Source organism: Trichosurus vulpecula, chromosome 9 (assembly GCF_011100635.1).
Source record: "Trichosurus vulpecula isolate mTriVul1 chromosome 9, mTriVul1.pri, whole genome shotgun sequence".
In the NCBI taxonomy this organism is placed as follows: domain Eukaryota; kingdom Metazoa; phylum Chordata; class Mammalia; order Diprotodontia; family Phalangeridae; genus Trichosurus; species Trichosurus vulpecula.
The window spans coordinates 4,696,384-4,720,789 of record NC_050581.1 but is presented as its reverse complement, the minus strand read 5'-3'; the positions used below and the strand labels follow the sequence as shown (position 1 = coordinate 4,720,789).

At 38.5% G+C, this 24,406-nt stretch overlaps 1 protein-coding gene across 1 annotated transcript in view; it reads left to right on the top strand.

Annotated features, from left to right (window-relative positions):
- Positions 1–24,406, top strand: part of PRKCB (protein kinase C beta) — a 646,949-nt gene that overhangs the window by 388,223 nt on the left and 234,320 nt on the right. The window contains 1 exon segment of the mRNA XM_036739147.1: positions 2,785–2,881. Within this exon segment, the coding sequence (XP_036595042.1) occupies positions 2,785–2,881 (97 nt within the window).

Below are 24,406 nucleotides of genomic sequence, written 5' to 3'. Positions count from 1 at the left end.
ACAGAGTTAAGTGACTTGCCCAAGGTCACATAGCCTGGATTTGAACTCAGGTCTTCCTGACTCCAGGCCTTGTGCTATATCTAATACTGTCCCACTCAGCTGCCCTGTTAGTTATCTAACTTTCCTGAAAAGATAACTCTCTCTTTTAATTGATTTCCCCCATCTCCCTTGAGCCTTTCCTGAATCTAGGAATAAATTAGATGTTTATTTTTTTTCCTTCCTAAGCCCAGCTTGTCTACCAAGTAAACTCATATGACTCAATCTTTTTCTCTCTTTGTTATATGTCAACAAAACATTTGGATAAAAAGTACAAAACTGTATCAGCCATAAGGATATTTGAGCCACCCAGGGCTACACATCTGGATGTTTTACCCTCCAGGAGATTCCGTTTCATGACAGGATTAACTGGAACTGTCAGTTATCCAGATTGTGACCTTCATGATGCCAAACTTCCAGATGCTTTCACATTGATAGTGATTTAGAATAGTGTAGAAAAAGGAAAAGAAAAATTCACTTGAAAGATTGACTGGATTTTCAAAAAAAATCTTCCCTAGATATCTTCTGGAAAATGCCATCTAATAGATGTATATTGAATTGACTTGAAATACTATCCTATCTATCCTATCCTATTTTACCCTATGCTATCCTATCCTATCCTGCCCTATCCTGTGCTGTGCTATCCTATCCTATTTTACCTTATGCTATCCTATCCTATCCTGCCCTACCCTGTGCTATCCTATGCTGTGCTATCCTATTTTACCCTATCCTATCCCACGCCATCCCATGCCATCCCTTCCCATCCCATTCCATCCCATTCTATCCTATCCCATCCCATCCCATCCCTCTCTGTTCCAGAAAGCCCATCTTGCTCCTGCCTGATCTCAACTCTCAAAGCATTAGAAGGCTGTGTTGATCTAGCATTGTTGATCTCTGTGGTCAGTGGCACTGAAACAGAAACAAAGACTGTGATCATTTTGGAACTCTCACTCCTTTGGAGATAATGGGCCCCCCACATACACTTGCCTTTAACTCTGCTAGTTTGGGATTCTCGTGCTCCCTAATGGCTTTTCTGCTAGACTCCTGACTGCAAACTCTCCTCTATTTCTTGTCCAGTCATTATCTGTTACATTAAGATCTATTACTCTATCCAAGTATATAGGAGCCCAAAGTCCTGAAATTCAGTCTTTTAGTTATTTGTTCAACAGCTTCCCAGCTATTTCTTCTTCCCAATCTGCAATTCAATATAATTGCTGAAACTCATTGATTATAGCCATCTACTCTCTGGTCCCCTTGTTATATCAATATAAGGTGCTTTTTAAACCTTAAAGCACTGTATGAAAGTCTACAATTTTAATCCAGATCTTTCTCGAACTGCATTACATTTCCATCTGTGGTGCCCAAACACCACTATGGACTACCCCTTGAGGTGCCTATAATCTCCCAATAGGGGACTCTCTATTTCTATCAAGGCAACTGCCTAATTGTAGGTACTTTTTCCTAATTTTCCTTCTCAGGAAGACCACCCATGTTTGATCTGTTACAAAGAGGGGAGGGTATGTCTCGAATGCCAATTCTCATGGATCAAAAATATTCATGGCCACATGGCAGCATGCTTTGGGTCAGGGTGGGATGGGGCTGATGGGGTATGGTTGCAGCAACTTACTGTCCTGGGGATGCAGTTATGGTGATATGAATGGGCCAGTCTTGTAACACCCCTTGGTAATCACTCTTTGCTGTCCATGCAGCTGTTCCTTTAACTTGTGAACAATTAGTAAGACAGGAGGAAGAGGAAAAGAAGCCAGATCCATGGTGCCTGTTGCATCATCCCTGAGATTGATGGGATGGGTGCTATATCTGAGATACAATTAGTCTGACTAAAGAAGGACTTATTATTACAGATTTAGCTGGCAGAAGGCTGACCTTTGGCCATTTAAGGAAGTATCAGACATAGCCACAGTCTAAGATTCATTAGAATCAAAGGGAAAATATAATCACATATATCATTCCCTCCAGTCACTTCCCCAGGGGTTGGTGTCATAGGGGAAACACCCAGCGATGCATCTTCATCAAAGTCTTTCAGGAATTCTGACAGTGTACCCATGACTTTCCTGTGCCTCAGAGGCTCACTTGAGTCAAAGTCATTCTCTGACAGCAATGGGAAATGGCTATATGGCTTCACAGAAATGTGTATTTTGTAATTCTCCTTTAATTCTTTCCTCTTGTTATTCCAATATGTCTTTAATAGTGGCCCACTCTGATGTGAGTAGCTGGCTACCACTCTTTGCCAGAATGCCAACAACTCATAGCTCTTAAATTCTCTCTCTCTCTAGCCAGGATATGGACATTACTAGTTGTTAGATGACTTTGGGCAAGCCGGTTCCCCAGGTTTCTCAGTAATACTGTAACACACATCTCACAGGGTTCTGAGGAAAGCTCTTTGTGAATTGTCAAGAATCATACCAATGTGAGTTATTTTTATTAGCTATATGACTTTGGATCATTCAATTCACTTTAATGAACCTTATGTTTCTCATCTGTAAAATGGGTGGGTATACAGCTTTACGGACAGTATTGTTTGGAGGAAAGAATTTTATAAACATTAAAGTGGTTTATAAATGTGAGCTAAGAGCTATTTTTTTAAAGTTTGGTAGAAAATACCCAAGAAAAGGTCATAGAAATAATATTAAACACATGTTGATTTTAGGAGAGTAATATAAATGTTGTTGAAACCACCATAAAGGAGAGCCATTTTACTAACTCTGGTTTTGTCTTGTCTCTCTCTAGGTTTAAATTACTAAGTCAAGAGGAAGGAGAGTATTTTAATGTTCCAGTTCCTCCTGAAGGAGAAGAAGGCAATGAAGAGCTCCGGCAGAAATTTGAGGCGAGTGTTTTTGGTTTTTTATCTGGTCACTTGGAGAGTTACATCTACATAATATGTGATGATTCTCAAATTTTTAGCATAGTTTTGTTGGTACTTCTCTAGAATATAGCCTAATTATGTTGTTATTGATATATTAATATTTTCTCCAGTGACAAACAGAATCAGTATCTAGGTGTCATAGAGGGCAGCATGTTGGACCCAGAGTCAGGAAGACCTGAGCTCAATTTGGCCTTAGCAAATTGCTAGCTGTGTGACCCTGGGCAAATCATTTGCCCTCTGTCCACCTTAGGTTGCTCATCTGTAAGATTTGGATAATGACAGCTCCTAGATCCCAGGGTTGTTGTGATGATAAGCTGGGATGACACTTAATTAAAGCACTGTCTAACTCTGCTAGCTACGTGGCATTACATGAGATTCTGACCTGCTGATGACTTCCTCTCCTTGGATGGTCTTTGTAAGATCACAGATATAGAACTGGAAGGGACCTTGAAGGTCGCAGGAGCATAAAGGTAGAGCTGAAAGAGACCCCCAAACGCTACTTAATCCAACCCCCTCATTTTGCAGATAAGAAAACTGAGTTAATTGAGAGGTTAAATGATTTGCCCAAGGTCACACAAGTAATAAGTGGCAGAACTGAGGGGGAAAAAGAAAACCTCCCAAGTCAGTGTGACTCCAAAACCAACATTCTTTCCATTAAACTGCACCACCACCGTTGTGTTAAGGAGAAGCCTGAATGGGTAGAGTTTGAAGGAGAGAAGGTATGATTTCCTGGAGGACTAGGAAATCCACACTTCTATAGTAAAAAAAAAAAAACACAGAGACTACCAGATAGTATCTGTTTGTTGATCTGTCACTGACAACCAACAAAAGCCTTACTTGCCCCTCTATCATGCACATACAACTGTTAATGAGAGTTATCAAATATTTCCAAAAGAGAAATCATCAAAACATATAGGTTTAAGAAGCACATTAGCCCCATAGCTGGTATAGGTCTTCATCAGCTGACACCCATGAACACAACAGATCTATAAGAACCAACATTAGGCCATAACCTTGGGGCGAGCTCATTCTGGCCACTTGGCTCTACTAAGAGAAGGCAGGTTTGAAAAAAAATTGTAATCCAAGCAAATATCAAACAAAATAAACATTTCATTGCACAAAGTTCTTTGTACATAAATACAATACATAAATATATATGTATTTACATACGCAAATATATATATGTACATAAATATATATTTACATACATAAATGTACATAAATGTATACGAAACTCTGAACAATTATGTTTAAGAGTATGTTATGCTTAACAAAACAGTAGCAATTACCCTGCTTCTCTCTGTCCTTTTTGGAACTTCCTTCTGTGTATGTCGTTAAATGTTTCATTGATCCTCTTTTATAAGGGAGGATTTTGTTTTGTTTTGTTTTTGCATGAATCTCTAGTGCATTTCATAGTTAGGCAACTGAAGAGATCATTTGACCCAATGAAGCCTTTGCCAACAGGGTTGGGATTTTGACCCTGGTTGTCCATTTGTAGGATTGTCTGTCTCCATCTGAACCTGATCATTCAGAAGAGGTCCAGGGAATGATTTCTCATTTGCTTGTTCCCAAGGGAGAAAGCTTGCTTTGGTAGTTAGGCCCTGTTTCTCCACAGGTAACAGAAAGCTCCTAGGGAACCAAGCTTTGCCTATTAATGAGTACTAACTCTAGATTAGGCTCCATGAGATATCACAGGGTATAGCTCTAAAGTACTTTTTACATCTGTGTTTGGCCTATGGCACCAAGGGAAGCAGCATCCTCACTATACCATACAAAAGCATAGCAGGAGGTAATTCTGGAAGCAAAAAGAGTAATTGACAGGGTGGATCACTTTAAAGTGTGATGCAGCAGGTATACATGAATATGTATCAACAACATACTGTACAATGATGGTTGCTTCTGACCATGCTAATGCAATGATGAGTGTGATAAACATGTGGGCAGTTAGCCTCATTCTGGTCCATGACCACAAATACCCTAACCTAAGTCAAGTTGCCATCTTGCAAATGTGGGTCCTTCATCATAGAGAGCAAAAGAGTGTGGATGGCTTTGTGTGGTTTATTTCTTTTATCAAAGAAATAGCTCAAAGTAGAATCGCTCCTGTTGGTAATAAAGGAATGTCATCTTTGTTCAGAAAAAGGCTCAACTATTGTTTTCCTTCTGGTATCTTACCGAAATCTTGGAAATTTTAAGTTTCAGAAGTGAGTACTTGAGATATCTGTTTAGAATTGTAAAAGCACTGAGAGCTATATCAAATGTTCTTTCAAGGCTATGTCATGCGCTCAAGAAGCTAGAAAGCTATTTTTCTAGTCCTGGCTAACTTGCAAAGGAAAACGAGTTAAGAATTACACCCGAGGTAGAGCAATTATAACTGTTTCCACAGAAAAAGAAGAGAAGAAGGCCAACCAAGAAATAGCCTCATGAATTAGCAAGAAGGAATGCTACTCCAGAACTGTTTAGCCTAGCACCCCTTCCCCACCTGAATACAAGCCAAAGCAGAGTTTATGCAATAACCCATCAACTTATGTTTTGGGACCTTCTCAGGTATTTCTTTTTTTTGCTGCAGACTCTGCTGCCACATGCTGCCACTGCCTTTCCCTCAGCATTCTGTTGTAACAAGCAGTGGACCTCAATTCTGCTCAACCACAGAGGGGGGAATGAATGTGGGTGGGTGGTGGCACTTCATACTTCCCTTCTTCCTACAGTGCCCTTCTGGGTTAGAGAACTCAAAGGTGGCAGAAACTTCCTAAAATATCGATTCTGCCATCCTGAAATCTTTCAAAAAGTTCCAGACACATAATCAGGCTAGCCAAAGGATCAAAGAATGGAGGAAACTGGGATAGGAGTCTAACATGTAAGACTGTACCAGACCTGATCGGAAAGAGATTGGAATCTATCAAGGGCCAGTAGTGTACCACCAGAAGGTTAAGGACCCAGGGTAGGGAAAAGTGAGTTAACTGAGGTGGAAGAAGTTTGAGACAAACTTGAAGCCCAGCTAGAGGGGTAAACCAGCTATCACAGACAGAGGTATCGGAAAAGGACCAGCAAGAGAATAATTAGGGGGGAGAGGCTAAAAGCAACAGATATTTTAAGAGGAAGAAAATTCAGTTAAAAACCCTAGAGCACAAACAGATAAATCAGCAGAGAAGATAATGAAATTAGAAGTGATTGCCAAAGAATCCAAAAGATTACAAATCTCTAAATAAATATTTCAGGACAAGGAAATTGAACCAATATCTGATGAAGCACATAGCTCTATAGATTCCCAAGATATTATGAAACCACGGTAGAATGTTCCAGAATGGTTCAAGAGACAAATCTTGAGAGAAATTAGAAGAAATAGATATCAGAATTTATGGCTGAACAGCAGAAAAAAAAACAACAGAATAGTAAAACTTGACTGTGTGTTGTTAAGTCCAAAATGTCTAAATAAATAAAAGATTGAAAAATATATTGGGAATATAGATACACTAAAGAATAATCTGAAAGAAGACAAAAAGTGTAATGCCAAAAGAACATCTGATCACTATAGATGCCAAATGAACTGATCTCAAATCTGTATTTGATGCGTAGAGACTACTTAAGGATCAGAGGCCTCCTAGAAGAGCATGACAAATCAAAAAACTGAAATACTCTAGTATAAGAAATAATACAGGAAAATTGCCCAGAATTTTGTGATATAGCAAACAAAGTGTCATTCAAAAGAACCCACAGATTGTCAGCAGAAAAAACAAATCTTATACTTCAAACTCCGAAACACATACTAAGTAAATCTTACAATTCCAATGACAAATGATAAATTCTTCATGGGACCTGGAAAAGACTTTCAAATTTAAAATAAAGGAAATTTGAATGACATGAGATTATTGTACATTCACCAAAAAAACTCAGAAGGGACTGGAATAATATATTGAAAAAAAAAACAAAGAAGCTGAAGAAACAACTCTTAATGATATATTCTGAAAAAGCAATTCTATTAATGAAAAAGATGAATGTTCAATAAAAAAAGGATTTGAAGCCTTCCTGCAAAAAAAAAAGGGCAAACAGATTATTTGACTTGTAAAAATTTTAAACAGAAAGATAGGGAAGGTAAACAAATACCAACACCAAGGAAAGCAAAACCACAACAAAATAAGTCACTCCATTTTTATAGACTAATAAAAGAAAAATTTTAAATGAATAAGACACTTTATTGTGTTAGAAAGGGGGGAGAGATACCATTAAAATATCTCTTTCTAAAAGTATTACAGGAGATAAAGATCAAAGCAGAATTTTAAGAATAGAAGTGACAACAGAGGAGCAGGCCTACAGGGATTTGGTGCATGGGATGACCATTTCCTCTAATAGAGCATTGCACCTTTATGGACAGCATCCTAGTTCCAGACAAAGGAAATCAGAAGTCTTCTGGGCAATCAGTACGTAGAAAGGTGTATGTGCATGGACCCAGGGAGAAGATTGCATGGAAAATTGGAAAGAAAAGATCACGGAGAAGTGAGAGGATAGAATTGAATTGAATGAATTGTGACATTGAGAAATGGTAGCAAGTGGTGCTAGTGGTGTAGTAGATACAGAGTTGGACACAGAGTCAGAAAGACCTGAATTCAAATCTAGCCTGAGATGATCACTATCTGTTTGACCCTGTGCAAGTCACTTAACTTCCCTTTACCTGAGGTTTTCAAATGCAAAATGTGGGTAATAACAGTACCTGCCTCACAGGTTTATTGTGAAGATCAAATGGGATCATACTTGTGAAAGTGCTTAGCATGATGCCTAGTATATAGAAGGCACTATATGAATGCTTATTGCCTTTTTCTGTCCACCACCACAAAGGGACAACACATCTATGCTTATTACTTTCCCCAGAAATTGATCCTTCTGAGAGTGAGGCACAACAGAAAAAAGGTGATGGGGAAAAAACTAAAAGGCAGTAACATAGATATTGGTTGGAAGAAGGAACTTAAACTTTGTACTTTAGTAACTGTAATTCCATGAAGAACTTAAGGAGACTAAAGATGGAATAAATAAGTAAAAAGACTAAGATTCAAAGAACGAAAGCTTAGATTAGACAAAGAAGGGAAAGAGTAAATGAAGAGATTAAGCCACAGTAATCCTTTTTTTAAAAAGAAGAAAACTAATGAAAGAAACTGGAAAGGAAGAGAGGAAAAAGGATTTTGAATTAATTACTTAATGGAGAGGAAGAAAAAAAGGTGAAAAAGAAGGAAAGAACTAGGCAAATAAATAAAAAAGAATTTTTTAAAAAGGAGTCAATGAGTTAAGAAAAACTCCCATACTAGGTAAAAGGTTGATTAACAATAAGGGTAGTGTTTGAGGGCAAGGGGAAGAGAGTCTGTGGGAATAGGATTGACTTAAATTAAGTAAGACTAATTGTAGGGACAAATTATTTTTTTTTTAAAGAACAAGGGGCTCCCAAGAAAAAAGCCAATTCAGAAAAAAAGACTATCCAAAACACATATGGAACAAAATATTATTCTAATTCTCTCAACCACTTTAAATGTGGATGGATTAAAATATCCAATAAAATAAAAGAGGGAGACAGATTGGCTATGAAAACAAAACTTAAAAATCTGTTGCTTGAACACATTTAAAAAGCACAGGCATACATGGAACAAAAGGGAAAGGCTAGAACAAAATTTAATATGCATCAGAAATATTGTAAAAAGAAAGTATTTCGAGGGGGCAGAGCCAAGATGGTGGCTGGAAAGCAGGCACTAGCATGAGCTCCCTGCCGAGTCCCTCCAAAAACCTATAAAAAATGGCTCTGAACCAATTCTAGAACTGCAGAACCCACAAAACAGCAGAGGGAAGCTGGGCTCCAGCCCAGGACAGCCTGGATGGTCTCTTGGTGAGGTCTATCCCACACAGAGCTGGGAGCTGGGAGCGGAGCAGAGCCCAGCGTGAGCGGCTTGGACCAACCAGATCAGGAGCCGGGCGGAGCGGGCCCTAGCGCCCTGAATCAGTGAGCTGCAGCAGTTACCAGACTTCTCAACCCACAAACACCAAAGACAGCGGAGAAGGTTAGTGGGAAAAGCTGCAGGAGTGGAAGGAGTTCGCAGTTCGGCCGATGCCTTCGGGGTAGCGGAGGTGGGGCAGCTACAGCTGCTGTTGCTTCCGGCCCCAGGCCCACCTGGTGGGAGGAATTAAGTGGCGGATCAAAACAGGAGTGCACAGCCTGCTGAAGATCTAAGCCCAGTCCGGGTTGGGGGTTCTTGGGGAAGGAGGAGTGCTGGTGTGGCAGAGCTGGCGCATCCCCCCCGAAACGTGGAACATAGAACTCTTTAGTCTACAAGCAGTCATATCCCACTGAAAAACTCAAGGGTCAAGTTAGTTGGTTGGGAATATGGCCAGGCAGCGAAAACACACCCAGATTCAGTCTCAGACGTTGGATTCTTTCTTTGGTAACAAAGAAGACTAAAACATACAGCCTAAAGAAGTCAACAAAGTGCAAGAGCCTACACCAAAAGCTTCCAAGAAAAACATGAACTGGTCCCAGGCCATGGAAGAGCTCAAAAAGGATTTGGAAAAGCAAGTTAGAGAAGTAGAGGAAAAATTGGGAAGATAAATGAGAAGGATGTGAGAAAACCATGAAAAACAAGTCAATGACTTGCTAAAGGAGACCCCAAAGAATACTGAAAAATACGCCGAAGAAAACAACACCTTAAAAAATAGACTAACTCAAATGGCAAAAGAGCTCCAAAAAGCCAATGAGGAGAAGAATGCCTTGTAAGGCAGAATTAGCCAAATGGAAAAGGAGGTCCAAAAGACCACTGAAGAAAATACTACCTTAAAAATTAGATTGGAGCAAGTGGAAGCTAGTGACTTTATGAGAAATCAAGATATTATAAAACAGAACCAAAGGAATGAAAAAATGGAAGACAATGTGAAATATCTCATTGGAAAAACCAGTGACCTGGAAAATAGATCCAGGAGAGATAATTTAAAAATTATTGGACTACCTGAAAGCCATGATCAAAAAAAGAGCCTAGATATCATCTTTCAAGAAATTATCAAGGAGAGCTGCCCTGATATTCTAGAGCCATAGGGCAAAATAGAAATTGAAAGAATCCACCAATCACCTCCTCAAATAGATCCCCAAAATAAATCTCCTAGGAATATTGTCGCCAAATTCCAAAGCTTCCAGATCAAGGAGAAAATACTGCAAGCAGCCAGAAAGAAACAATTTGAGTATTGTGGAAACATAATCAGAATAATCCAAGTTCTGGCAGCTTCTACATTAAGAGATCGAAGGGCTTGGAATACGATATTCCGGAGGTCAATGGAGCTAGGATTAAAACCTAGAATCACCTACCCAGCAAAACTGAGTATCATGCTCCAAAGCAAAATATGGATTTTCAATAAAATAGAGGACTTTCAAGCTTTCTCAGTGAAAAGACCAGAGCTGAATAGAAAATTTGACTTTAAACATAAGAATCAAGAGAAGCATGAAAAGGTAAACAAGAAAGAGAAATCATAATGGACTTACTAAAGTGGAACTGTTTTGTTTACATTCCTACATAGAAAGATGATGTGTATGATTCATGAGACCTCAATATCATAGTAGCTGAAAGGAATATGCATATATATATATATGTATATATATATGTTTATGTTTATGTATATATATAAGTGAATTTGCATGTATGTATATATATATGTATGTGTGTGTGTGTATATACATATATATATATATATATATATATATATATATATATATATATATATAGAGAGAGAGAGAGAGAGAGAGAGAGAGAGAGAGCACAGACACAGGGTGAGTTGAAGATGAAGGGAAGATATCTAAAAGAAATAAAATCAAATTAAGGGATGAGAGAGGAATATATCGAGAGAGGGAGATAGGGAGAGATAGAATGGGGTGGATTATCTCGCATAAAGGTGGCAAGAGGAAGCAGTTCTGTGGGAGGAGGGGAGAGGGCAGGTGAGGGGGGGAATGAGTGAATCTTGTTCTCATCAAATTTCGCCTGAGAAGGGAATACCATACATACTCAATTGGGTATCTTACCCCACAGGAAAGAAGAGGGAAGAAGATAAAAAAGGGGGGATGATGGAGGGGAGGGCAGATGGGGGTGAAGGTAATCAAAAACAAACACGTTGGAAAGGGGACAGGGTCAAGGGAGAAAATTCAACAAAGGGGGATGGGTTGGGAAGGAGCAAAATATAGTTAGTCTTTCGCAACATGAGTATTGTGGAAGGGTTATACATAATGATACACATGTGGCCTATGTTGAATTGCTTGACTTCTTAGGGAGGGTGGGTGGGAAGGGAAGAGGGGAGAGAATTTGGAACTCAAAGTTTTAAAAACAGATGTTCAAAAACAAAAAATAGTTTTACATGCAACTAGAAAATAAGATACACAGGAAATGGGGCATAGAAATTTGTCTTGCCCTACAAGAAAGGAAGGGAAAAGGGGATGGGAGGGGAGTGGCGGGACAGAAGGGAGGGCTGAATGGGGAACAGGGCAACCAGAATATACGTCATCTTGGAGTGGGGGGAGAGGGTAGAAATGGGGAGAAAATTTGTAATTCAAAGTCTTGTGAAGATCAATGCTGAAAACTAAATATGTTAAATAAATAAATTTAAAAATATAAAAAAAGTATTTCAGTCATGCAATCAGACAAGGCAAAACCAAAAATTCACAATATAAACAGAATTAAACAAAGATATTGCATAATGCTGCATAAACAGCAAATCAATATTAATCTAGTATGCATCAAATACTATAGCATCTAAATTCATGAAGGAAACATTAACTGAATTGCCAGAAGACACAGTAATATAATAATCGTAGGATACTTTAATATTCCTCTCCCAGTGTTTGATAAATTGAAAAATAAAGATAAAAAAGAAAAATATAGGATTGAACAAATTTCCGGCAAAATTAGAGCCAAAACATTTATTAATCTTTTGTATTGAATGACTAAAGACTATAAATATTTCTCATGGAATTTTTAATCTAATTCAGCACACATTAGAGCACATTGGTATTGCCATTTAATGTAAAAAGGCAACAACGTTAACGATATTCTTTAAAGATTATAGTAGAATAAAATTAATAATCACTTTAGGAAGCACAAAAGCTACATACCAAATGGGTCTTCATAATGCAATCCTAAAATAACGAGAAGGGTCAAATAGCAAAGCATAGAAAGGAATACAATGAACCTTCCATCCAACTATACCTGTGTCTTCTAGGTACCTAATTATTTGTAGGTTTTCTCTCTAATTAGAATGGACATTCTTTGAGGACAGGAATTATTTTTGCCTTTCTTTGTATCCCCAGTGCTTATCACATTGGTGGGCAAATAGTTAGAACTTAATAAATGCTTATCTACTGACTGAATAATTATGTGAAAGACCATGTCAGTGATGAAATAATTTAACAAAATTTTGGAGACGCAGCTAAAGTAGCTCTCAGAGGGAGAAAAAAAAATATATTAAAAGAACATTTAACATAGAAAAGGAGAAAGTTAGTGAACTGAATGTATATTTGAAAATTAGAAAACCAACAAATAACCCTCAGATAGATAAAAAGAGGAAGGAATAGAAAATATTGAAGATTAGAGGTGAAATAGGTAAATTGAATCCAAATGGACTATAGAAATGAAAAAAAAACCCTATAATCTGATTCTTTAAGGGGGCAAAAGAAGACTTTGGGGCAGCTAGGTGGTGCAGTGGATAGAGTGCCAGACTTTGGGTCAGGGAGACTCCTCTTCATGAGTTCAAATCGTTTTTTGAAAGAACAAGGAACACTTACTAACTGTGTGACCCTGGGCAAGTCAAACTCAGTTTTCCTGATCTGTAAAATGAGCTGGAGAAACAAATGGCAAACTACTCTTTGCCAAGCAAACTCCAAATGGGCTCATGAAGAGTCAGACATGACTGAAAACAACTGAACAACAACAAAAAGACATTAGCCAACTTGATTAAAAAGAAAAAAAAATAAAGTAGGGTGAAATCAGAACTAACCCATTAGAAATAAAAGAACAATCAGAAACTGCTATGCATAATTATAAACCTACAAAATTCAGAATACTAAAGAAAGAGGACTGCCCTCAAAAGTATAAAATACCCAAACTAAGAAAACCAAATTGAATTACAAATAATCCTTTTTTAAAAAGGAAATAGAAATAGTTGTAAAGGAAATGTAAAATCAGATTTCTACTGGAGCTCTTCATGGACTTCTTGTCCTTTAGGAGGAACTGGAACATTAAAATACTCTCCTTCCTCTTGGTTTAGTAATTTAAACCCAGTGAGAGATTAGACAGAATCGGAGTAAGTAAAATGGTTCTTCATTATCATGTAACTTAGGTGGTTCCAACATAATTTATATTTTTCTCCTAAAATCAACATGTGTTTAATATTATTTCTGTGACCTCCTGTTCCTGATGGATTTATAAGAGAATTCTATTATCTTTTAAAGAATAATCAATACCAATACTTTCCAAATTATTCTCAAATTTCGAGAGAGAAAGCAGTCTGCCAAACCCCTTTTATGAAATATAGACCTAGTATATAAGCCATGGAAGGCTAAAGCAAAGAAGGAGAGTTATTGACCAATATTATTAATGTCAGTGAATAATTTTAAATAAAACTTTTGTCAAACAGAATATAGAAATTTAGCTAAGGAATCATTGTGGCCAAACTGAATTTATATTAGGAAAGCACCACAATTTAACCTTAAGAAAACTAGCACAATTAAGCATATTAAAAACTTTCTCAAAAGATACAAATAACCTTTAACACAGTACAAGCAATTTGTGCAAAATCCCTAGTTTTTAGGCATAGAGGAATCTTTTAAAATATCATTAAAATATCTATCTAAAAGCAAAAGCAAAAGTCATCTACAATGTGGATGCATTAGGATCGTTCCCGGTAAATACAGCGGTAAAGCCAGGATATCCCTTTGCCCGTTGCTGTTTTATACACTTCTAGAAATACTGACAATAGCAATGACAAGGAAAAAAATTAAAGGCATAAAGCTAGATGACTGAACTATAAGTCTATCCCTATTTGATGGCATCAAACCTATCAATAGCTTCAGTGAAGCTGCAGGCTATAATATAAAGCCATGTAAATCAATAGAATTTCTTCATAATAACAAAATCCAATAGAAAATGATATCTCATTTAAAATAACTACAAAATGCATAAAATATTTGGAATTCATTCTACCAAAGCACACCCAATACTTGTATAAATCCAATTGCAAAATCTTCCTTAAAGAAATGGAAAACAACTTAGCTGAAGAATAATCATGCTCATGTCTGAAATGTACCAATATATGTATAATAAAATATTAATACTACCAAGATGTGATAGTGTTAATGCTATACCAATAAAACTTTTTACTACACAGAACTTGATAAAATAATAAAATTAATTTGGAGAGACAAAAGATCTAGACTATACAAGCAAATGATTTTTAAAATAGAGATGCATATAGAATGCTATTTCCATACTACAAGCTGTATCATAAATCAGATATCATAAAAATTAGTTAATATTGGTTAAAAGTGAGAAATATAGAAACATAGATATAAGGAAGAATCAGAATATAAGGAAGGATCAGAAATAATGAAACTCAATAAATTAATGTTTAATAAACGTCAAAAAATAAATTATTTAGGAAAGAACTCCCTGATGGAAAAACTGGAAAATAGTCTGGCGGAAATTAGACTTAGACCAGCATCCTATACTACATTCTACAATACCTTTGAAATGTATATGTAATCTTAATATCAAAAATTATGTCAAAGAATTAGAAGAGAAGCATATCATATACTCTTTCCAACTAGAAGTAGAAGATGAATTCTTATTTAAACAAGGGGCAGAAGAAATTATAAATAATAAAATAGGTAATTTTGATTGTTGTTCAGTCACATCTGACTCTTCATAACCCTGTATAGGATTTTTCTTGGCAAAGATACTGGAGTGCTTTGCCATTTCCTTCTCTAGTGAATGCAGGCAAATAGAGGTTAAGTGAGTTGCTCAGGGTCACGCAGCTAGAGAGTATATGAGGCCAGGTTAAAACTCAGGTCTTTCTGACTCCAGGCATAATATTCTATCCACTGAGCCACCTAGTTGCCTCCTAATTTTGATGACATGAAATTAAAATGCTTTTGCACGCACAAAATTAATGGATCTAAGGTAAGAAGGAAAGTGGCTGAATGAGAAAACAACTCTATCAGATTTCTTGGATAAGGATTTGGTATCTAAGACATAAAGGTTCCATAAATAATAGAATAGTTATAGCAGAACTTCTTTTGATGGCAAAGAAATGTAAATTAAAAGATTGCCTATCAATTGGGAAATGGCTAAAGAATATAATGGAATAGTACTGTTGTATTACAAACAATGGCTATGACAAGGACAGAAAAATGTGGAAAATGAATTAATGAATGAATGAATGATGAAGTAAGCAGAGCCAAGAAAAAATATGCAATGATTACAATAATCTAAATAGAAAATGACAACTACAAAATAATAAACATGAAGTTGTAAAAGTACAAAAAACAAAGAAGAGAAATGAAAATAACTCCCCTCCCCCCACAGAGTTTGGGGATTCGTGGATGTGGAACATTGCACATAATTGTCAGATTTGTTTGTACATACTGAGCAGTGTTGCTGATTTTTTTCTCTTTCTTTTTTCTTTTTTAAAATAACTTCTTTAAGGGATGGCTCTCTGAGAGATAGAAGAGGAGAGAATACGGGGGAAATTTAGGTCATGTGAAAACAAATGATATTTACAATTTTATTTGAATCTTAGAGTTCATCCATTCCAGCTTTCTACTTGCCCACAGGGTATTTCAAATATTTTCACTAATGCTATCAGTAAAAACCTATTGGGCACCTATGTACTCAGCATTGTACAATATAGAAGTTTGATGGGGATATATATTTTTGCTATTGGAGTGTGTCTGCCCCAGTGAAGATCAACTTTCCCCTTTTACTATCAGTATTTCTATTGCTGTCTGGAGATTTCTTTAAGTCTCTGGGTAATTTGCATGGTTGGCGCTGAGTGGGGGAAGGGGGGAGAAGAGTAAAAAAGAAGATATAAAGGCATAAGGAAGATAGTTGTCCATGGGAGGCAGAATAGACATCTAGAGGCCATTCTGTTCTTCTGAGAGAAAGGGGGTACCAGACTAAATATATAGATATTTTCTTCCTTAGATATTGTTCATCTATAAAGTTCCATATAACTTCTGATGGCTTTGTTATATTTAGGGGAAGGAGTTTCCAAGCTCTAAATCCAAGGCTTAACCCCTTTTGCACCTGATACCATTTCCACAATGAATGAATGTACAAAGCAAATAGCAAAGAAACTCATATCCAAGTTATAGCCAAATAGAAATCAGAGAAGGTATACACAGGAGAGTGTATACCAGACAATACAGAGTGAAGATGCTGTCCTATTGGAAGCAAAAGAACTCAACTCAGCCAAGAGAGAGGTTCCCAGATCTCACCCAAGGGGAACCTTCCCAGTCTCTAGTGTAGCAAGTTAAGGGCAGAGCCACGATGGAGACTTCTAGATCTACTCATGTCTTTGCAGAGTCTTTTCCTTCAGCAGCCTGATGTGGGATTCCTCTTCCATCTTCCGTCTTGAAGTTGGAAGCCAGAAGTGCTGGAAGCAATTTGATGCTACTTGTTGCTTGAAGATGCTACTTGAGGTTTGAAGATACTACTCAATGCCTGAAGATACTGGAAGACATCACTTGATGCATTAAGACTTAAGCATGAGGGAGTCTGCTCCTTAAGAGTCCCAAAGGGGAACTCAAGAGGAAATCCTTTCTTGGAGAATCCCAAAAAGGAGTGGTGAAGGCTGGAGCTCTCTTGACAACTCTGCCTCACCTCTCATGCAGGGCAGGACATTCATCTCCACCATTAAAGAGAGTCACATATCTGTGAACTTTGAGACAGGAGCTGTAAAGACAATAGAGACTTAACTGTTCTCCCCTCCCCCCCAAAATGAAAAGATTTAGTGTGACATGGGAGGCATACTACTTGAGGTCTTAAGCAGGGAAGATATAGATGGAATTCCCAACTCATCTATAGTAAGAATTAAGAAAAGACCTTTATTTAAGAAGGATGAATGAGAAAGTCTCCATAGTCACCTAAGGAGAACCTTTTGTATAAAGGCTAGGTCTATGAGGCATGAGTGAAAAAAAGAAAAACATAGAAGGAAGTGAGAGGACCTCCAAAGCAACAAATTAGGCATTTGGTTGGATTTCCTGGTAGAAAAGAAAATGAGTCAAATAAAATTTGTGAGACCTACCTATCGAAATTTAGCCAGAGTTTCATTTGAGGTCAGCCCAACTGTATGGTCTACCAAATCTGGGATTCTGAGATTCAGTGAATTTAAAGATGGATAAGAAAAATATAGGACAGAGTAGCTATGGAAGACTTCCTGAAGGAAGTGGAGCTTAGAATGTCAGAGTTAATCACCTAGTCCAACTCCTAACTGAGCAGAACTCTCCTATTAAAAAAAACCCTGACAAGTGGTCATCTATCTTCCATGTGAACACTTATAGTGATGGGATGCTCTATACCTTCCAGTTCATTCAACTCTTACAGAGGAAATTATTAAGACAGTTTCCCCCCTTATATGTTGTCAAAATCTTCTTCCTGAAACACTTCAATGTGCATGGAGATCCCTTTGTAAAATTTAAAGTACTACATAAATGTCAGTCAGTATAATTCTACCCACTACTTCTACTTCTTCCTTTTGGGGCCAATCAAGTCTAATCCTTCTTCTAAAGAAAGAAAGTCTTTAGTATTCTTGAAGAAAATGATTATATCACCACCTATCCAAGTCTTTCCCCCTCCCCCAAGCTAAGCATCCTCAGGTTTTTTTTTTTAAGTTGATCGTGGATAGATAGATAGAGCATTGATTAAGTGCTTAGAGTTCTTTCCCCACTCTTAGCCCTCTCCTTTGGATGAGTTCCATCTTCCCAATGTCCTTCCTGAAACTGAGCATGCATGACAGAATACAGTACACCAAATTTACTCTCATCAGAACAGAGTATATTATGAGATTGTCCCCACGCTCTTTCTGGACACGATGTTTCTATTAACGTAATCCAAGATCCTATTAGTGAGTGGCATGTCACAGTGTTAACTTATATTGAAGCTAAGTAAATCCTTATCTAAGAGTATCCCTCTGAAGCACACTTTAGTGCCACTTGTGAGTAGAGCTTTGAAAGCTGAGTGGGATTTAGATAGGTAGAGAAGTAGGTGGAGGGAAATCTAGGTGAAGAAATAATATGAACAGGGTCACAAGGATAGGAACAAGTGTGATGTGTTAAGGAGATAGGCTCTACTAAGCTGGAAGGGGCTTCTGTACAGGTTTGGGGATGCATGGTCATCTGAACAGCCGCCTGGCTGTATCCCAGATGGGTGACTACCAGTGATGAAAGGTTTAAGCACAGCAACTCATAGACTAGTCTATTAAACTTTGGAAGGGGCTGTTATTAGCTACCACTGGTCTACCTTCTGATATTCTGTATTCTGAGACCAATTCAATAAAGATTAATTAAGTGTCTACAGTGTGCCGGGTGCTGGGCTAAGCAATACAAATAAGGAAAAGAAGGACAGTCCCTGCCCTCAAGGAGCTTACCAATCTAACAGGAAAAGCTAGAACACAAATGGAAGCTGAAAATTCAGTATTCTTAGGCCCCTTTCAGCTCTGCATGATACAGTAAGCCCAGTCTCAGTTTTAATTTTCTATATTCTGTCCCCTAAATTTTATTCCAGCTCAGTGATTCTGTGATGTGCTTTTAAAATTAGTGTTTTTTAAAATGGCCCAAGGGTAGCCAGAGCAAAGGGGGGAATTAGTACCTAATACCCTATGCTTCCAAATTGAAGGAAAAAGAGGTTGTCTTTAGCCTAACCTAGCATGCTGTTGATTTCAGAACAATGGAAATGCACACAATGGGATTTGTTCTGTGTGTTTACGACAGTGTCTAGATCTAAATTAATGTAATCAGTTCAGTGTCTGGTATAATTGGATTGGAGACAAGGTTTGAAAGGAAATCTTTTAAAGAAATTCAACATTAAGAAACTGAGCTCTTTGCCCTGGGTTTATTTAGATGCTTATGGAGAATCCCATCTGTTTAGGTTGGTTAGAAGAGGGCGAAGTACCTTGTGATTCGATTTGTAGGTCCTGAGCTAATAGCTTCACCTTGATAACCAATGGCCTGAAGTACTGACTTTGTAGAATTGAGAATCTTCCAAAATGCCTAAGAAAGCCTTTTATTCTATTTGAATGGGTATTATCTAGTATAACATTTCCAGAGAGGATGAACACATTTCTGTTTAAGGCAATGGTAGGTTGAATAATGGGCCCAGGGTCACAAAGCCAGTATGTGCCAGAGGCAGAACTTGAATGCATTCCCTCTTGACTTTGGATGTTTATCCACTATGAGGTGATGTCTATCATATGCATAAAGAGTTATCATTTAAATTTAAATTAAAAAAATTAACTGGTGTTGACTTTGCTTTAGGAGACTTTGGAAACATGTGCATTTTTACTACATGTGGGGTTCTGCATAAATGAGGTAGTTATCAATGAACTCTACAATAAAAGCCTGGGAATATTTTCCTATCTCATATAATCCATAAAACTAGAAAGGCAAGTAGGGGGCAGCTAGGTGGCACCACAGTGCACAGAGCGCCAGCCTAGAGTCAGGTAGACCCATCTTCCTGGGTTCAAATCCGGCCTCAGACCCTTACTAGCTGTGTGACTCTGGGTGTGTCACTTAATCCTGTTTGCCTCAGTTTCCTCATCTGCAAAATGATCTAGAGAAGGAAATGGTGAACCATTCCAGTATTTCTGCCAAGAAAACCCCAAATAGGGTCATGAAGAGAAGCAAGTATGGCAGAACCTCACTCATATGGGCCAGAAGCACAGAACGTCTGATCAATAAGAGAGCCCATAACACAGAACATCAGAGTGAATGATAGAGTGCCCAAAAGGAAAGAGACCTTAAAGCAGAGAATGTCAGAGATGGAAGGGACCTTTGAATGCAGAATTTCAGAGCAGGGAGGGACCTTAGAATGTAGGTACTTAGAACGCAGAACGTCATAACTAGAAGGGACTTAGACCTTGTTTAGTCCAAAGCCTTCCTTTTGTACTCAGCCAAGAGAGATAGGAGCCAGTAAGTGGCAAAGCTGGGACTGGATTCCCGACTTCCAAATCTTGTGATCTTTGCAAATTTTGGCTCAGCTCAAGAACCCCATTCTACATGAGATTTTGCCTGATTCTCCAGCTGCAAAAGTTCCTTCTGCCAAATTACCTTCTATCTCCTTCCCATATATATCTGTAACCCTATATATACCTTTGGCTAGAATGTAAGCTCCTTGATGTTAGACAAGTAGCTCTTGTCTGTCACATAGTAGGTGCTTAATAAATACTTATTGAATGAGTGCTAGTCTAAATTCAGAAGGTAAAAATCCAGAATACATATATTATCATATATTATAACAATATAACATATTATTATGTTATAATATAGATTATCTATACAATCTATATTATAATGATATAATTATATATTTTTTGAGGCCTCTAACATAGTCGGACTGGGAGAGCTGGCTCTGTCAAAGGCAAAAAACACCCGGTTAGATAAATAAGAACTTTGGTTTTGTGATACTCCCACAGGAACTGGGAGTGGATCTTCAAGGTCACATAGGAGATGAAAAGTGCTTGGAGAACTAGGGAGTTGAATCGCAATCCAGGAGGCTTTAAGGCTCCGAGACTAGAGAATAGACTGGAGGGTTGACAGCTGAGGAATTCTGCCTGATTTATTCACACTCAGTTGGGGCTTCAGGATTGATTGCAACACAAAGCTGTGATTCCAAAACCGGGAGGGGGATCAGATGCTTGAGTAGAATAATTGCAATGGGGGACTCCTCCCCAGGGCCTTGCTTCAAACAGAAATGTGACTGGAGACAGTAGTCCTTGTCTGGAGTGTCATGTGACCAGCAGAGGGGTGGCATCAGATAGTAGAATGATGACCATTGGACCAAGAGGAAGAAATGACCTTTCCAGGGCCATCATTTTCTGACCTGTAAAATGAGGGGTTTGTACTGGATGACCTTTAAGGTACCTGCAAGCTCTAAATCTATAACCCAAATCCCATGACCCAGATCTGAGGCCCGGTTCAAACATTTACGAATTGCATGACCTTGGAGTGGTGAGTCTCTTAACTTCTTATGGGGCGATCCCCATACTTCGTGCTACGCCCGCTATTACCAAGCTTCTCCCAAGGCTGTGTGCTTCTTGACATGTTTCAAGAGTCATGATTTTAGGATTCTCGCACTTTGACGATACTGCATCTTGGTAGATTGTATCCAACAACTCCCCTAAATCCTTGTTTAAAACCGGGAGTGTATATTCAGAATGAAGAATTTAAATATTGATTCAACAATTCGTGGAGTCAGGGCTAGAAAAGACTTTGTTGTTGCTATCATGCCGATATTTCAATCATGTCCGACTCTTTGTGACCATGTGGACTTCTGTTCATGGGATTTTCTTGGCAAAGATACTGGAGCGGTTTGCTATTTCCTTCTCCAGTGGCAAATGGAGGTTGAGTGACTTGCCCAAGGTCACACAGCTAGGAAGCTTCTGAGGCTGCATTTGAACTCCGGTCTCCCTGACTCCAAGCCCAGCACTCTATCCACTGCACCGCCTAGCTGCTGTACCAAGGTTTTCAAACCATTTTGCCCCCATTATATCCTTTGGCTTTCAGTGAACATTCCCAAACCTCCTATTTAATATGATAGGAAATAAATTCTAGTGTTGACCTGCTATGTGCATGTTAATTAATTTCAAAAAAGATAATATGGTCTTTGCCAAATGTTCTTTATATTCTCTTGAGAACTGTATTTTACCCCAGGTGTGAACACTTGATACATTAGGTAGAGTACAGAACTTGGGGCTAGAAAGACCTGAGTTTGAACTGCCTCAGGCACTCACAAGCTTTGTGACTCTTTGCAAGCTTCATAAACTCTCTGGACCCCATTTTCCTAATCTGTAAAATCTAGACATAATGAAACTGTAAAGTCTCATTCAGCCCTAAATCTATAAACCTATAAATCTCTTTCATTTTACAGTGAAGGAAACTAAAGCTCAGAAAGAGGTGAATGACTTACCCAAGGTCACCCAGCCTAGTGGCAGAGAACCAGATCTCTAAATGTTCAACCAGTCTTCTTTCCATTTCTATATAGATTCTTTGCTGTTGAGAAATTTTAGTTCAAAGAAAAAATATGTAAATGATTGCTAATCAAAAAATGAGAATTAATTTAATCAGGTGGCAGAATGGAGCTTTAGCAAATTCTCACAGTAATTCACAAAGCAGTCAAGCTGAGAAGGCACACAAACCTAGGGGAGGTGGTTAGGGCTGTTTCATGAGAGGGAGGAGATGTACACACAGAGATGGGAAGGTAGGTAGGAAGGAAGGGAGGAAAGGAAGAAGGAAGGGAGGGAGGAAAGGAAGATGGAAGGGAGGGAGGAAAGGAAGAAAGAAGGAAGGGAGGAAGGAAAAGAAGGTGGAAGGAAGGGAGGGAAGGGAAGAGGAAAGGAAGATGAAAGGAAGGGAGGAAGGGAAGGAAAGGAGGAATAAGCATTTATGAAGACCTACTGTGTGCCAGCCACTGTGCAAAGTGTTTTTCCAAATATTTGATCCTTTGACCCTCATAGCAATGCTCAGAGATAAGTTTTATTATCATCCTCATTTTACAGGTAGGGAAACTGAGGCAGACAAAGATTAAATGCAATAGCTAGTAAGCTCCTGAAGCTGAATTTGAACACAGATCTTCTGGCATTCTATCCTCTGTACTACCTAGCTGCCCCCTCTACAAGGGGGAAGTGAGAGAAAGAGCAGGAGAACCGCACACTCATGGTCCCATCTAAGCCAACCTCAAGGATAGAGTCCCTTTTGGACCCAACGAGCCCCACCTCTGTTCTTCAATTTTATATTCTCCTCTAAACTGTAGCATACAGATTTTATTTGCTTTCCCATGGCAGGGTTATGTTCATAATTCTTTGCTAGAATATTTTTTCTGCTACAGCCCAGTTTTCTGGTCTTGCAGACATTCTCATTTCTCTTCCAATTATCAAGCCACTTATTCACCATTCTCTCACAGTTGTCTTTTCAATCAATAACAAGCCGTCTAATTAACTGCTTTCTACAGGAATAAGGGCTGGCCCTGTGATTGCATTGGAATAGGAAAGCCCTCTTCCCTACCTAAGCCTTTTGCACCTTCCCTACAGGAAGGTGGGGGCTTTTCAGAGTTGCCTAGGACAGTACAAGCTCAAGTGACCTGTTCAGGGTCACATTGCCACTGTTTGTTAGAGGTAGTACTTGAACTCAGATCTCCCTGGCTCTGAGGTCAGCTCTCTCTCCAGTATTCTACACTATTTCTCAGGTTTTTTCTTCTATAGATACAGTTAAAAACAATCACTACCAGCTGTTTAAGGGCTAACTCAATTTGGGTGGGGATACTGCAATCATAGGTATTCTAGAAGGGTGTGAAGGATGTGCCAACACACTCAACAGCCTGTGTGATTATTGGTTATCGTCTTCCTCCCCTTCCCCTTTGTCAGTCATTTCAGTCATGTTGACTCTTCATGGCCCCATTTGGGGTTTTCTTGGCAAAGATTAGACAGATCTAACCACATTGTATAGAACGTGGTCTTTTAAAAGTTCTTTTTGGATACTGGCACCTATTCTAAAATCCTCTTCTGATGCTTTATTGTGGCATAGAGGTGTCTCTCGAGTTCTTCAAGGCTTGCCCAGAAAGTAAGCTTTCATTTTATCCCACTGGTTTGGTGGCTAGGACTGTGTCTATCGTCTGATCAGCAGCCTTGTTAAGTGCTAAGAGACTCCTTACCTGAAGGCTGGCTACTGAGGGTCTACTATTTTATTATTATTGTCCTTTTTGCTATAATAAATGATGAAATCTTATGAAGAGCCCTGGAGTGATCACCAATGCTCTGGTGGGTGGCATACCCCACACTGATGAAATCATGGATCTTTTTCTGCCTGTCAGCAGCAAAACCTCCTGGAGTCCTGGAAGTGGTGGAGTCATTGGAAGTGCCCTGCACCCACATAAAGGATGGCACCCTCCATGCTGACCTCAGATGCTTATATAAGATCCTCTTTGGCTTTTGTAGTTTAAAACAAATGAAACCATGATCTGCCTAAAATCACCTGCTTATGCAGCACCGGAGTTATTAATACTTGCAAAATAGAGTGATGTTTTCCCTTTGCACAGCATTTTATAAAGTGCTTAGTAATAACGTTGACTACCTACTCCTGGCTTGCTACAACCTCAAAAACCCCCAAACAATCATAACTTGGTGGCTGATCCTTTGGTGCTGAGCTTCTCCATGTTTAATTAGGCCGGGCTTCACATGATGGAGGTGACAGGGAGAAGAAGAGAGAGACAGAGATGA